This window comes from Calypte anna, chromosome 3 (assembly GCF_003957555.1).
Source record: "Calypte anna isolate BGI_N300 chromosome 3, bCalAnn1_v1.p, whole genome shotgun sequence".
NCBI lineage: Eukaryota > Metazoa > Chordata > Aves > Apodiformes > Trochilidae > Calypte > Calypte anna.
The window spans coordinates 96,879,020-96,894,153 of record NC_044246.1 but is presented as its reverse complement, the minus strand read 5'-3'; the positions used below and the strand labels follow the sequence as shown (position 1 = coordinate 96,894,153).

Sequence of the window (15,134 nt, the reverse complement as noted above, 5' to 3'; positions counted from 1 at the left end):
CACTGAGGATGATCTGTTCCATGACCCTGCCAGGCACTGACGTCAGGCTGACAGGCCTGTAGTTTCCTGGGTCCTCCTTCTGGCCCTTTTTGTGGATTGGTGTGACATTCACCAACTTCCAATCATCTGGGATGTCCCCAGTGAGCCAGGACTGTTGGTAGATGATAGAGAGAGACACGGCGAGCTCTTCTGCCAGCTCCCTCATCACCCTTGGGTGGATCCCATATGGTGCCATAGACTTGTGGAGATCCAAGCATCTCAGTAGGTCACTGACTGTTTCCTTCTGAATTACAGGGGGGCTATTCAGATTCTTGTCTCTTTCTACAAGCTCCAGAAGCCAGCTTTCCTCAGGACAACCTGTCGTACTGTTGAAAACTGAGGCAAAGAAGGTGTTAAATACCTAGGCCTTTTCTTCATCTTTGATAACTATTTTCCTGCCCATGATCCTGTCCAGATCTGCAGAAAGGACTAGAAAGAATAGTTTAGATGTCCCAAAACTACTTAATCACAGGGAGAAGGGTAAAAACCAGTGTAGTTTGAGTAGTTTGAGTTTGATTTATAATCACATGTTAAAAAAAATTCAAAGAGGAAGTTCATTAAACAGAAAGTAATTTGTTCGTGCAGTCACTCTGTAGGAGTGAAGGAGTTACACCAGGGTGGTCACATTCAGCAACACAGACTACATGACTTGTGTCATATACAGACTATATGAGACATTAAAATGACTGACAAGCAAGTGATACCCAAATTTGAAAAGGTTTACTTCTTTCACCAAAAAAAGGATTTTGTTTATTATTTGCTTTTTTAAAAATGTAAAAGTACTTCCAACATTGGCCATGAAAATTAATTGGCACTAGCACTGGGGTGCTTGCTATCCCATATACCAGTCTTGTAGAATATAATGGAGAATAACAGTGGAAATTGTAAAAGCAATTAATCACTTATAATAATAACAACAAGCAACAATGTTAAGACTTTGGTTGTATTTTCATTATTTAAATAGCACAGAAACGTATCTTGATTGCACACAATCAACACTGTACTGAATGTTGCAAAATTCTGAAGCACTGCTTTATTCCTGATTGTTCTACTGATAGTCAAAAGGATAAAATTGCTAGGGTTTTTAAATGATATTTGCCTGCCTTAAAAAAGAGTGTAAAATACATAAGAGATAAAAGAATTAGAAAGAAAAAACACATTTGTATCTGTTATGCTGGCACATATGTGTGACACTTTCTGACAAGTAATAGTTGTTTGCAGTTTCTAATTGTTCTCCACCTTGGTTATTATTGCCTGAACAGCATTTTGGTTTGAAGATGTGCATTTTGAGAACAGCATCTACTTTTGGTGCAGAATTAGAATATGTGACTAAATTACATGAGTTATACAATGTAAACTAAAGAAATCTGCAGGAGAGTGTAATAATTTGCATCTTTTATTTTTGCAGTGTTTATGGCTGTCCTTTGGCAAAAAAAACGAAAAACACAAGATAAGCAACCCCAAGAACCAGCCCCCAAAAGAAAACCCTTTGTGGTTAAAGCAGACAACTCTTCAGTAGATGAGTGCTATGAAACTGATGGAACAGAGGAGATGGATGAAAAGGAAGAGGAAGAAGAAGAAGAGGATGAAGAAGAGGAGGAATATTCTGATGATAATGAGGAACAAGTTGATGAGGAGGAGGATGATGAGGAGATAGATCGAGAAGAAGAAGAGGAGATTGAAGAGGAAGAAGAGGAGGATGAAGAGGAAGGGGAGGATGTGGAGGATGAAGAGGAGGAGGAAGAAGAGGAGGAGGAAGAAGAGGAGGAGGAGGAAGAACGTGGTAATAATCAGAGTATTAGTAAAAAGTAAACAATATGTGTTTTCTGGGTTAATCTTCTAGTGTGGTGTATGAGGATTTAGCTGTGTGGTTCTCATTTAAGCTAATGGAAGTCATGCAGGTAAATTTCTCTGCTCCACACTGAAAATATACCCCACTTTGTTCTCTTAACTTTTATCTTAATAAGTCTGTCTTCCAAATATTTTTTTTAATACGCCAGCACTCACATTTCAAACAAGGAGGGTGGAGGTGTGCCTGTTCTAAAAATGCTTGAATAAGATGTAATCCTAGTAGCAGAGTAATGCATGCAGTCATCAGGATAATTTTCATGAAGGTACAAGCAAAGCATCAGCTACAGCTAGATGCCTGTGCTGATCATTTGCAAGTGTATTTTCTGGATCTGCTTATATCATGTCAATGATTGCCCACATAAATGCTGTCTCAAGTTTACAGAAAAAATTTGTGAGCAAAAATGGGACTTTTTCCTTTTAAAAATTTTGCTCCATACTTCCCCCATGCCCCAAGAAATTATTCAGAATGAACTATTATAACATACTTTGGTTCTTTGAGGCTTAAATGCCTTATACTTGAGTTGGTTCTCTTAAAAAATAGAGTGCAAGGTTTAAATAGATAAAGTCCTTTTAAAATGAATATACTTTGGTTATCATACCATGGCATAAATTCCATGTGGAATACAGGTCACTGATAGTAACCAAATTAATGTAGTAGCACTGTGATTAACCTATTAATCTTTCTCTTTCCTGGGGGGATATTGGACTCTATATAACTGGTATTTTCAAAATTTGTGGTCAGTATCCATTTACTGAAGAGTCCATGTGCTGATGACAGACATCATAATGCACTGGGGTGAAATGAAAGAATCATGCAGAAACTAATGAGCTATCTAAAAAGTATTTTGTTCCCATTTCCAGGGAACACGTTTTTGGTTGGGTAGATTCACCTTTCTAACCAATAAAAATATAAGAAAAGCTTTCAGCACTCCTCAGTTGGATTCCTCTTAGGAACCAGGTATGAAAGTTGTATGACTTTTGTTTCAGCATTCTGTAAGGTCAGATCTTAAATCTTATAGAAAGACTTTGGAAGTATTCTTTCCATTTGAGAAAGATTGTGGCCAGCTGGATGGCTATAAGCACTTTCTCAGATATCTAAATCTGTAGTCTTTCCTAAATTGCTTCAATTTGCCAACAAAATGGCCAGTCTTAAAAGTTTCATGAGCTTGGTGCAACAGGGAAGCCATTTCCTTTTGCAGGGAACTTTACTATTTCAGAACCTGGAGGAGAAGCTGTGTTAGGTCAGGCAGATGTGCAACTGCTATTGCTATCCTGATGGGCAAGTGCAGGAGGTCCAGCAGTTTGTTTAAGAGACAATGGTGACGAATCTTGTTGGTGCTTAGGTTATAGTGCAACTGTTGCTGTGATTTCAGCTCACATGAAAAACTTTGAATCTACACTATCAAAAATGATAAAAGAAAAATAAACCATAAAACCAACAACTAAACAAAACTCAAGAGCTCATCAAAATTGCTATTGGCAAGCCAGCAGGCTTGGTACTCTCTTTACTTTTACTATTGTAATGAAACACAGTGGTTTACTTATTCCAGCACAGTTACACATGCAGTTAGAGGTCCTAATCAATCTATAGAGTCTGACATTGCTTTTTTACTGCTTTCCTTCCATATGTAGTAGGCTGTGGTTAAGAAATGCAAAAATTATGCAGAATTACCTGTCTTAGCTGCTCTGCATATAACATAGAATTAAAATTTACACTGGTCAAGTTATTCTTAGGACCCCATGTCATTCCAGTTATAAGACATCTGTGCATTAATAAATGTAAGTTCTGTGTCAAACATTAGTCATTAAGGAAATAATCCTCATAAAATAGGAAAAGTGATAAATGAATTTTCTAAGAAAAATATTTTATAACCTTTTGAGAATCAACATAGCAATCACCATGCAACACTCTCAGAGCACAGCTGATTTACAAGAAGCAATTAATGAGGAGGGTAGTATGGAGTTCCTTATGTCTCTGCCAAGGTGTGGAGAATGGTAACAGTTTGTTCTTGCTGAGGCCAGGAAGATAATTAATAAATCAGATTCTTTTAGATAGTTTTCTTTCTTACTGATTTCAGTGAGGAACCTAATATCTCACTCATGACATAAGGAGCTCTGGTGGAATCTGGTCTGTTGATTTTCCAGGGAAACAAAACACAAAGCTAGGGATCCAAAAACTACGTGGTCTTCATGTCACTTGCCTTTGTCAGTTTACCATATGGGAAAATTAGGTCTGTCATCTCTGCATTTAGTTTTCTCAATTACTTGCTGCTTCCTCAAATGTAGATACTGTAGTGAGCCACCATCATGTACCTTTTAAGGCACCTTAGAGGAAGTCTGAAGGTGTCTTAGTGATCTTATCCCTAGAAACAAAGTGCAGAATTAACCACTGGACACCAAGGATACCTGCACAGTTCTTGTAATAGTTCTTGTCACTTGTGCTATTGATCACAGAAGTTCAGAAAATTTCCATAATTACAGTCTAGGTGGATAACGTGGTGTCAAGGTTTAACATTGGCCCGGCAATTAAACCGAGTAACAGACACTCTCTATTAGTCTATCTCTCCTCCCTGATAAAGAAAGGAGAGAGAGTAAGGGAGAGAGACTTATGGGTTGGAAACTAAACTACACAACTTTAATGAAACAGTAATGATAAATAGGAAAAATTACTAAATATATACAAATATACAGGAAAATGGATACCACATTCCTTCCCCCTTTTTCCCCCAATAACTCTCACATCACCACCGAGGCTGCAGGGCAGCCCTGGGAAAGTCCAGGCTGGACTCCTGGAGTCGGCAGCAGTCGGGAACTGGAGGCAGGAACACACAGATATGGGCTGGCATGGATCAGGACCACAGGCAGACGAACGGACGGGATCCTTCCAGGATGCCGGGTGAAGGAAGGGAAGCAGGAAAGGCAGGAAGAGCAGGCAGCCAGAAGCTGAATCTGGCTTGGCCCTCGTGATACCTCAAATTTATACTGAGTATGATGTATATGGGATGGAATACTCTGTTTGATCAATTCTGGCATCTCTCTTGTCTGTTCCTCCCCAATGGAGGGCTTCTGGTGGGCCCTCTTTCTTCCTTCTGGAGGGTAAAAGTTTTCCTCAGAGCTGAGCAGTGTCCTTGGCTCTGCATACCAGTCTCTAGCAGTAACTATAAACATCAAGTGTCATCAGTCCTAGAAGCACACACTATCTGAGAAACTTGCTGTTAATTTCAGAAAATGCAACTACTTACAAGAGACATAGCTAAAAGCAAAAGTACAAGTCCTGGCCCAAACCAGGACACGTGGTTAAAATCAAGCTTCAGTAATAGAAGAATTCCACCAGCAAGTATAAGATTACAGAGGCAGCAGTAAAGGGAGGGAAGGAGCAAGAGAAAGAAGGTAAGGCACTTCAGTGTTTCTTAGACCTAACTCAGTTTTCTGTTAGAAAAGGATAAATCCTGAGAAAATCAAGTACCTTTCTGGCATCTCATTGCCCATACTTTTGGATGGGATTATCAGAGGATATAGTTAATACAGGGAATATAAATATGCAGTTCTTACTGAAAATATGTGCTCTTTCACTGAAACCACCTTGGTCTTTTTGAAAATCACATCTTTCTAGCCTCACCATTAATAAAGTAAAGGACTTGGAAAATATTGATGTATCCTAACAAAACACTCTTACAGATCTCAAAAAAATAAAAAAACAAACCCCAAAGTCTTTAATATGAATCCCAAATTCTGTGCTCATCATTCTGCATATGATCAATTGAACCAAAGTTAAACTTTAACATTCACCAGTAATGGCCAGCATATTATCCTTAAATTTCCATTAAATGTACTGAATCTCTTTGAAGAACATAGAATGTAGATCTGTCCATCTATCTATGACTTGACTTGAGAGCCTTTATTTTCAACACCACCACTAAAGGGAAGATGAATCTTTCCAGTTTCTCCTTGTATCCCAGAAAGAAGGAACAATTAGATGACCTGTGTTATGATAACCTGATTTGTGTATTGCAAGACAAATGGGAGGAAGTGAGAGAAAAGGCTGCTTTTGGAGTGGATTGAAGTGGTAACTTATGGAATGAAATTTGAAGGGTACATTTGATTTGCAAGGCAAACCAGAGTGCTTTCTCCTGAGAACAGCTCTCTTCAGGTATTTGAGTCCCAAAGTCTGTTTCAAAAGCTTTTCTAATATAGAAAGAAGTCTGCACTAGAGGAGCTTGTAGAACAGATGTTCCAAGGCACCATTTAGCCCATATCACATGAAGAAATATCAAACAGCTTATACTCCCAAGTATTTAATAATCTTCCAGGGGCTGTAGGAGTCAGGTTGATTCTAGACTTAAGGAAATTTGTTGCATCAGTCAAATCCATTTCACAGATGATGCTACAAAAGCTATTGCAATTTCCCAATAGGTGAATTGTTAGCATGTATAAATCTTTTAGACACTTCCTTACATGTTCTAATAAACTCTGAGTATCTGGCAGGTACAATATACCCATATGTGGCATTGCACCTAATTTTTCATGTAGAATATACTGCAAAAATAGCTGTAAAACACAGGTAGCATTGTGTATTCAGAGGACTCATAATACAATTTTTTAAAGCTAAAACAGAGACACAGAGATAGATATTATACCTGTTTTCATTTTTTCTTTAAATTGTAGGACTTTTTTTTTAAACCTGGTAATATATTTGGGTATTTTTCCTTCACTTACATGAACTCAACACAGACACATAAGCCCTGACAAACTGAAATCCACCTATCAGTCAGCCCTACTAAGACTGTTAGGGCCCACTATCTTTCTGATTCCCTCATCAGATTGATTCTGAAGCACTTAGGTCCTATAAACAAGATGAGATGCAAAAACCAATATAAAGATGAAAAAAGCATTGTGATAACACACATTTGTCCAACTGGGCTTGCCTCTGAAGGCACTACATCTGGATAAAATAAAGATGGCAGACTACGTCACCTGTCTGGCCTGTTGACCATGATTGATATTAATATATTTAAACTATTAGCAGGAATGTGGTCATCTATTTGGTGAACACAGTAAGTGTTCAGAATTAATCAGAGCTGTGAGCTACACTCACATGTACCTTACAGGCAAAACACCTAATAGTAGAAAAGCATAGGTTTAAATTTAGAGACTAGAAAGCATATTTTCACTGCTTAGGACAATGTGCTTGTAAAGAAGTGCATTTTTCAGGTGCAGAGAAGACAAATTAAATACCTGACAGATTTACAAGGCAAAATAGATCTTAACACTTTGCTAATAAACCTCATAGAGGAGAGTCCAATAGAATAGATATAGATACAGATATTGAGATATCAGATATTAGATGCAGATATTGCTGTGTCATTTCACCTACTTCATAAAAGAAGATACCTCATGCTTAGATTATCAATAACATCATTAAAATATGAAGAACAACAACAACAAATAAGAGTTGCAGCTGGAAGATGTTTATCCTGGTCATTTTATTGGTTTCCTCTGGTTCAAGTTGATTTCTGGTGTAGGATACAAAGTGCTCAAGCCTAGGAGTGGTTGGGTCAAACCACACCACATGAGTGTTTATTGTATGGATTGCAAAATGTTTTGCTGTTTAGGTTTTTATAGTATTTCATATGGTGACATTCAGATTAAGCATTTCCTCTGAAAAATTTTGTTGGAAATAATTTGATTAAAAGATTTGGAACAGGTAAAGCTGGAAACCTCAAGGATGTGGAGTAGGATGGGGCAATAGGTAGCTAGTAAATGCCCTCTGGATTCTTCTAGTTCTTGTGAGTTAAATTCAGATTTATTTATTACACCAGTTATGTGTTTGTGGTTCATTGGTGAATTTCTCGAACATGACTGAGGTGTTAGTTTAAGTAAGTTTTTGATTGCTGTTGTGCTTCATGCTCAAGGTGTTTGCTGTTTGCTGTTCACAGACAGTATAATTTGTTAAAAGCATTATTTAAACATTGCTTTTGAACACTCTAAAGAGTGATAGGGCCTGGTACTGAGCTTGCTTTTATCAGGGCAAATAACAAAAATAACTATGTCAATAGAGTTACGTTTATGTGAGGTGGTGTTGCACATGTCATACCTAACTTTTCTTCCCTTAGATGAACTATTTCAGAAGATTTTCTTCTGTGTGAATATTTAACTAAAGCTTAGTAAAGCTTCCAAGCTGTGTCTAGAAATTTATGTGCAATTTTAAGCATTTAGTAGCTCTCTTCACTTTAAATTCAATGTTTAAAGTTGAGAATGTATTTTAGTATCCTTCTGATCTAGAGGTTTGCATATTTGGTTCCCTTTCTACACATAAAAGGCATAAATGATGATGTGAAATATCTGATCCTTCAAGAGCAATTGATTCAATTATAGCTTTATGCAGTGTAAAGATATTATTCACCTTTGATGAGAGAGATTATAGATCTCTGCCATACACAACTTCTGTCGACGTATGTGGAAATTCTGTAGAGGACACTCAGATTCTTAAGGAGTACAGGACCTGAACTGGAGTCCTTAGTAAGACCATCACAGAACACATTCAGCCTCACATCTGATTTTAGTGGTGCTTTATCCTGAATCTATTTTATGTGGCATGGGGTTACTTGCTTGTATTTTAAAGTCACTAACCTTTTCCTTCAGTGTTAGCTGAACATGAGATATTTGATCCATTGTAATGTCAAATTGTTTCAGGGTTTATGTGTGACCAAACCTTTCTCAAGTCTTGCCTGAGCAGTATATCTGGAAAGGAACTATCTCAGCAGCACTGCCTTGGAAACTTGGAGATGTTAATCTTCAGGAAGAGGCTACATTATTTCCATGGCATCCTTCTGTCTGAAGACAAATGCCAAGTCAATTCTTGATTCTGTATCTTTTGTTTCTTGTCTGGCAAGATCACATAGTAAAATTAATTCTTTCTGGAATAAGATGAACTAGAGAAGAAAGTCAAAGCACAAGTGCTGCGGCCTCAGAACTGTAACTCTCTATAACCAGTTCACTTCTAACCATCTTCTGGTTTTGGCACAGCAGTGCCAAGAAGCTGGTTTCTTGTGTGTTATACTGGTTTAAAAAGCTAATAGTTAACTCAGTTATGCGGTAGCTCTTTGCATCCATCTTTGAAAACATAATGACCCACTGTTGTTCTAAAAACTCTCACATCTGGGATATGGCACTTTTGGAAACATGTGCACAGGCTGTGCAAAAACAAACTCCTTGTGTTCTGTCTTTGACTCCCATTGCTTTTCAAATTGCTTCTTCAGAGACTGCTTTGTCCACACACTACTGCAGCTTACAGATTCTGTATGAGCCCTTCTTTAAACTGCAGATATAACAATTGTTAAAAATAGGATTTTTTAAATCAGTGTTAGAGTTCTCTATTGTTCCTCTCATGTTTAGAGTGCAGCTTTTAGGACAAGTTTGGATCACCCTATTCATTCTCAATTCCTACACAGCTTAAAGGATTTCTCCTAAAAGAGTGAATACAAATGGCAGCTTTTCATTCTGGAAAGAAGAGAACCTTATTTAGTAGCTGGAGGAGTTAATTTTCCACTCTTACAGTTCCTCCAGAAGACAACGAAAATAAATGAAATTCCAGAATGGATATAATTTCTTCTGACCCATATCTATTCTCATGCATGAAATATGCAGTCCTGTCAAATGCCTAAAGTCACAAACATTAACTGAAATACTATACTATTAACCAATACTAACAAATTATTTTGAAACAAAAACATTGATGAACAATGAAAATATTTATATAATAATTTTTTTTTAATGGAAGCAGTTCCTCCTCATTTTACAGGTCTGAGAATTCGGTTTTGTTCTGATCATTTGTTTGAACATTTTATTTGAACGTCTTGCTTGAACATCATCACAAAACATGTGAAAGCAAAGAATGTCATTGGGAGTAGTTAGCCTGGATTCAACAAGGGGCAGTCATGCTTGACCAACCTGATTAACTTCTATGATTAACTGGCTGGCTAGATGAGAGGAGAGCAGTGAATGTTATCTAGCTTGACTTCAGTAAGGGTTTTGATACTGTCTCCCATAACATCCTCATTAGGAAACTCAGCAGGTGTGGGCTAGATGAACGGACAGAGAGGTGGATTGAGAGCTGGCTGTGTGACAGAACTCAGAGGGTTATGATGAACAGTTGAGTTGGAGGCCTGTAACCAGTCGTGTCCCCCAGGGGTCAATATTTGGTCCATTTTTTTTCCCAACATACTCATCAAGAACCTGAACGAGGGGACAGAGTGTCTCCTCAGCAAGTTCACTGGTGATACAAAACTGGAAGGGGTGGCTGACACTCCAGAGGGCTGTGCTGCCATTCACTGTGATCTGGACAGGTTGGGGAGCTGGACAGAGAAAAACCTTATGAGGTTCAACAACAGCAAATGTAGGGTTCTGCACCTGGGGAGGAAGAACACCAAGCACCAGTATAGGTTAAGGGTGGATCTGATGCAAAGCAGTTCTGTGGAGAAAGATCTGAGAGTTGTGGTAGATAGTAAATTATCCATGAGCCAGCAATGTGCCCCTATTGCTACTAAAGCCAACAGAATCCTGGGTTGTGTAAAGAAGAGTGTGGCCAGCAAGTTGAGGGATGTCATTCTCCTCCTCTGCTTTGCCCCGGTGAGGCCACAGCCAGAATACTGCATCCAGTTCTGGGCTCCCCTGTTCAAGAGAGAGTCCAGTGGAGGGTGACAGATGACTGGTGGATTGAAGCATCCCTCTTAGGAGGAAAGGCTGAGAGAGCTGGGTCTCCCTAGCCTAGAAGACAGAAAACTGAGAGGAGACCTTATTAATGTCTACAAGTATCTGAAGGGTGGGTGCAAGGAAGATGGAGCCAGATTCTTAGTAGTTCCTAGTGGCAGGACAAGGGGCTATGGGCACAAGCTGGAAGATAGGAAATTCCATGTAAACATACAGAAAAACTTCTTTACTATGAGGGTGACAAGGCACTGGAACAGGCTGCCCAGGGAGGTTGTGGAGTCCCCTCTTCTTGAGATATTCAAAAACATCCTGGATGCAGCCCTGTGGAATGTGCTCTAGGTGATCCTGCTTTAGTGGGAGAGTTGGACTAGATGATCTATAGAGGTCACTTTCAACTCTGACTCTCCTGTGATTCTACTATTCTTTGTCACCTGCATTACTTATAGCAGTACTTTTATACTATAAAAGACAAATTTTCCATTTGTGAATTAATATATATTACTGATATTTTTTGAGAGCATACTGGATGAGCTGCAGTTAGTGAACTGGATAGCAAAGAAAGCTAAATTGTTTAGCAGAAGACAAAGAGGACTAATGCTAGGAAAGGAAGCACCTCAAGGAGTTTTGTAAGGATGTTAAATTGTAATTAGGAAAAGCCACTGGTGTAGTTATGGGCTCAAGCTGGTTTTAGTCACTTTATTGAAATCCTCAGAATTATCTGGCACATAAAAGCACATAAAGTGCTTTCATGCAGAAAGTACTGAAAACAGTCAGTCTCTAACATTAAGCATGTCAAACATCTGTACCACCACCTTTGTTCTTTTTTTTCCAAAGAATCCATGGCAGCTCTTATGTGTTCTGTGCAGTCAATATTACTGTTTAAACTGAAATTTTCAGTGAGAAAGTTTTGCTAGTTAACAGGATTGACAACCCAGTGGTGGTTTATTAGGTGAACACATCAATCTGATAGTTCTATCATCTCCAAAGCTTAATTTTACAGGCTATACTATTAGCAGGAAGAGTAAATAATAGTCTTGCTGTGACATTAAAGGAACTCCATAGAAGAGCTGAATTTACAATTACAAAAACAAACCAAGCAAGAAGGCATTTTCTTCTTTTGCTCTGTAGACAAAGATTACTGGCAGTAACAAGGGAAGGGTTCGTGTGACATGAATGCTTCCAGTCACCTAACACAGCAGTGTTTGCAAAGCCGCCCAGGACCATGTCAGGCTAGGGTTATGTCTTTGCATTTTCTAAAGCATATGTGGTGAGATTCCTTACTTATCATATACACTTCTAAGGCATGCTATGCAACTGATTTCTTCTGCTTTATATTGTATCAAATCTGTTGCTTACCAACTGCCTCAACTTACAGCAGTTCTGTATGAACAAGATGTATCTGCTAAACAGTTTCTTTGTCATCTTGTAAAGCATTGGACTGAAGTCTGTACAGAATAACTCTTAATTGTCTCTTTAATTTCCAAGTCTGACACCCAACAGAAAGTTAAAAATAATTTGTGTTGCAATGAGTTAAACAAAACTTCACCCTCAGATCACTGACATTGAAATATATTTTAAAAAGTAACAGTAGGAATGCAGAACGACAGATAACCAGTACCAGACTGTTAGGAATAGGGCTGGAGTTGGACTTACAAAAAGTATACTAATGTTTATGTTAGAGTACATTTATTATCTTAAGGAAAGCAATCTGTGGGTTTCCTTCTCTGCTAATATATCCAGAAAAGGCAACTTTTAGGTGAATAGAAACTGCAGTGTTTTATTGGGAGCCAAGCTGCCTCCTATATTTGATAGAGTGAGATAAGTGTTTCAGAGTAGAACAAAATGGAATTCCTCCTCCATCTGTAACTCAGGTGCCTGAGTTGAGCTTGAGAGGTGAAGCAGGAATTCATTGCCACATTTCCTTCATTTGTAACACAGAAGATTAGCAGCTACACTGGAGACTGCTGGCTTGAGCAATGTTCTTACAGATTCTTCTGAAGCTCTTTGACATCCTAGCAAAAAATTAAAGAGCTACAGTAGACCAAAGAAGGTCATTCTTCTGGGGTAGTAGGACATGCTGGTTTTCTGCCTTTGTTCCAAGGACACTGGAGCCATCTTATGAATTGAGTGCTTAATATCAGGTTAGAAAATCAGTCCTGGGAGCATGGATCAGACTCTCCATTTCTCTTTTAGTCAAGTGCATATCTATATATTAAATACAGTACATTCATGACTCAAATAATATGAAAAACAGTATAGATCCTATGCTCGTCTTGTGTTTCCTGCTTCCTAGTGCAGCTTGCATCCTGTCTAACTTTTATTGTAGTGACTAAGTTTTTTGAGAGATGTGATATTGAATCCACTCAAACTGAGAGAGTTTTACTCTCAATCTTCCAATTCCTTAGCAAAGGATGTACTAAACAATATATTTTACCTGGGACACAGGTGAATAAGGAAAATAAAGGAGGAAACAGGCAGTTCTTCTCTTGGCTATGGGTTAAAGCAAAGTGGTCAAAGAAGCAGTTTATGGGAAGTCCTTTTCTTTCATGTGTGTATTAGCACATACCCACTGGATTTGGTCTCTCTGAGAACTTAGGTATGAAAATGCCCAGGGTGTAGTATCCTTCAAGGCTTAAATGGCAGCTTATTAAAGCTTGAGCTCTTCTGATACACTCAGAGGCAGAGCCTTGAACAGTTGATCAGTGTTAAAAGTTTAGATGTCTCCCAGGTTAAAGCCATGAATGGTCATAGTTGTATTTGTATCATCAAGAGAAATAGGAATGTGTCTGTTCTTATCTATCCCAATGCCACATGACAAGTCATCTAAAAGATGATTTAGAAATTTCTGATGCTATTGATAAGATATTATAAGTGCTTTGTCTTGAAATGACCATTAAAAATAAGCATGGGTTTAAGAACAAATTTGAGTCAATGGCATCATCTGACACAGTAAGAATAAGTTCCAAGTCTAAAAGGGAGTACAGGACTTATGCAGAAGAGGAAAAAAAAAAAGGAATGTAGAAAACCAAGAAAATTATGAGGGCATGGTAGTACTGCAGAGAGCAAGTATAATAGGCTGTTAGGATTCCTTCCTGGGATAGCAGGTAATGGCAAACACATGAAAGCTGCAGTCTATAATCTACATTATATAGAATCTTTAAAATAACAACGAAAAGGCTTTAATAAAGAAGGGAAGCTTTAAAATAAACCTATGTTGTCGATACGTAGGCTGGAGTTTCCCCAGTTTTCCCTTTGCGGAAAAGTTCATGTTGGATTGGTTAATTCCATTGGCTCTTCAGTAGCTCAAATATTTCAGTTTGCAGAAAATTAATAAGACTAGAGCCCAAAAATAACTATACAGAGTGCAATTGAAAGTGAGCAATATGCTGGGATGAATTCAGTATGAATCATCTTGTATGTACTTGAAGAAAATAAAACCAAAAATATTTTCAGGCAGAAGTAAAGGTATTATCTCACGTACACTTTTTACGCATGTAACTTTCACCATTGAACTCCAGCAAAACAGGTTCTGAGCTGAACCATCCTGAGACCAGACCCTAGGCTCAGGTTTTAGCTTTGCACAGTGTAAGATTATCTCTGTATTTAAGTTTTTGTGTGCATGTATATTGGCAGATTGGCAACTGTGGCTATTTTTTTGATAGACCACTTTTTTATTTCTATGAGCCAGTTTTAGTAAGGGTTTCAGCTGAGGTGTAATGCATTCAGATGTTGCTGCTGTAGGCACTGTGAGGCTGTCTATGAATCTGCTGTAATCAGAGCTGGCAGGTATATCTCTAGTTGGAAATATATACAAATACATGTAAATATGTAAGTCATTATGTATATCCATTAAAAGTTTTCCTTATATGAAATACAAGCTTTCATCATCAGGACTGATATCCCAGTGCAGATGAGAGCAGCAATGGGAAAACCCTCATAGAAAGGAGGAGGTGACAATTTCTAAAATGGTGGAACTTTGTGTTCTTTAGGTGGACAGGTAGCTGCAATGGCCTTAGTGGAAATATGAAGATGCAGTAGCGATGGAAAAAGGTTTTTTACATCTGTTGCCGTAGCATAGATTTCCTGCATTTTGACAAATCTCTGGTACTTTAATCTCCATCTTAGACATTTCCAGTCTAATGGGCCATCTATACACATAGCGTAGATGGCAAATAAACAGGAAATTATTATTAATAATAATAATAATAATAATAATAATAATAAACCTCTTTTTTGAGGTCCACTGTGTATGTGCTTTTGACTGGCTGGAGCATGGTTAAAAGAATAGGTTCCCCTTTGCCTTACTAATTTCTTCTGAAACTGTGGTTAACAGTTTCTATCCCAGCTTACAGATTCTCCTGTCTTGACACCTAGTTCTTTAATCACAGTAATCAACGATTATGTGAATCAATAAAATGGACCATAGTCTACTTATTTAATGCCGGGTTCAACAGTTGCATGATTTGAGTCCCTACAGCTAAGTTTTTATGTTCTAAAATAGGGCCGCCACACTCAAATTTGTTCTTGGGAATGAT

The 15,134-nt window shown here is 38.1% G+C and overlaps 1 protein-coding gene across 1 annotated transcript in view; it reads left to right on the top strand.

The window, feature by feature from the left end:
• Positions 1-15,134, top strand: part of MYT1L (myelin transcription factor 1 like) — a 297,370-nt gene that overhangs the window by 199,561 nt on the left and 82,675 nt on the right. Inside the window, 2 exon segments of the mRNA XM_030447142.1 lie at positions 1,448-1,469; positions 1,471-1,819. Of these exon segments, the coding sequence (XP_030303002.1) occupies positions 1,448-1,469; positions 1,471-1,819 (371 nt within the window).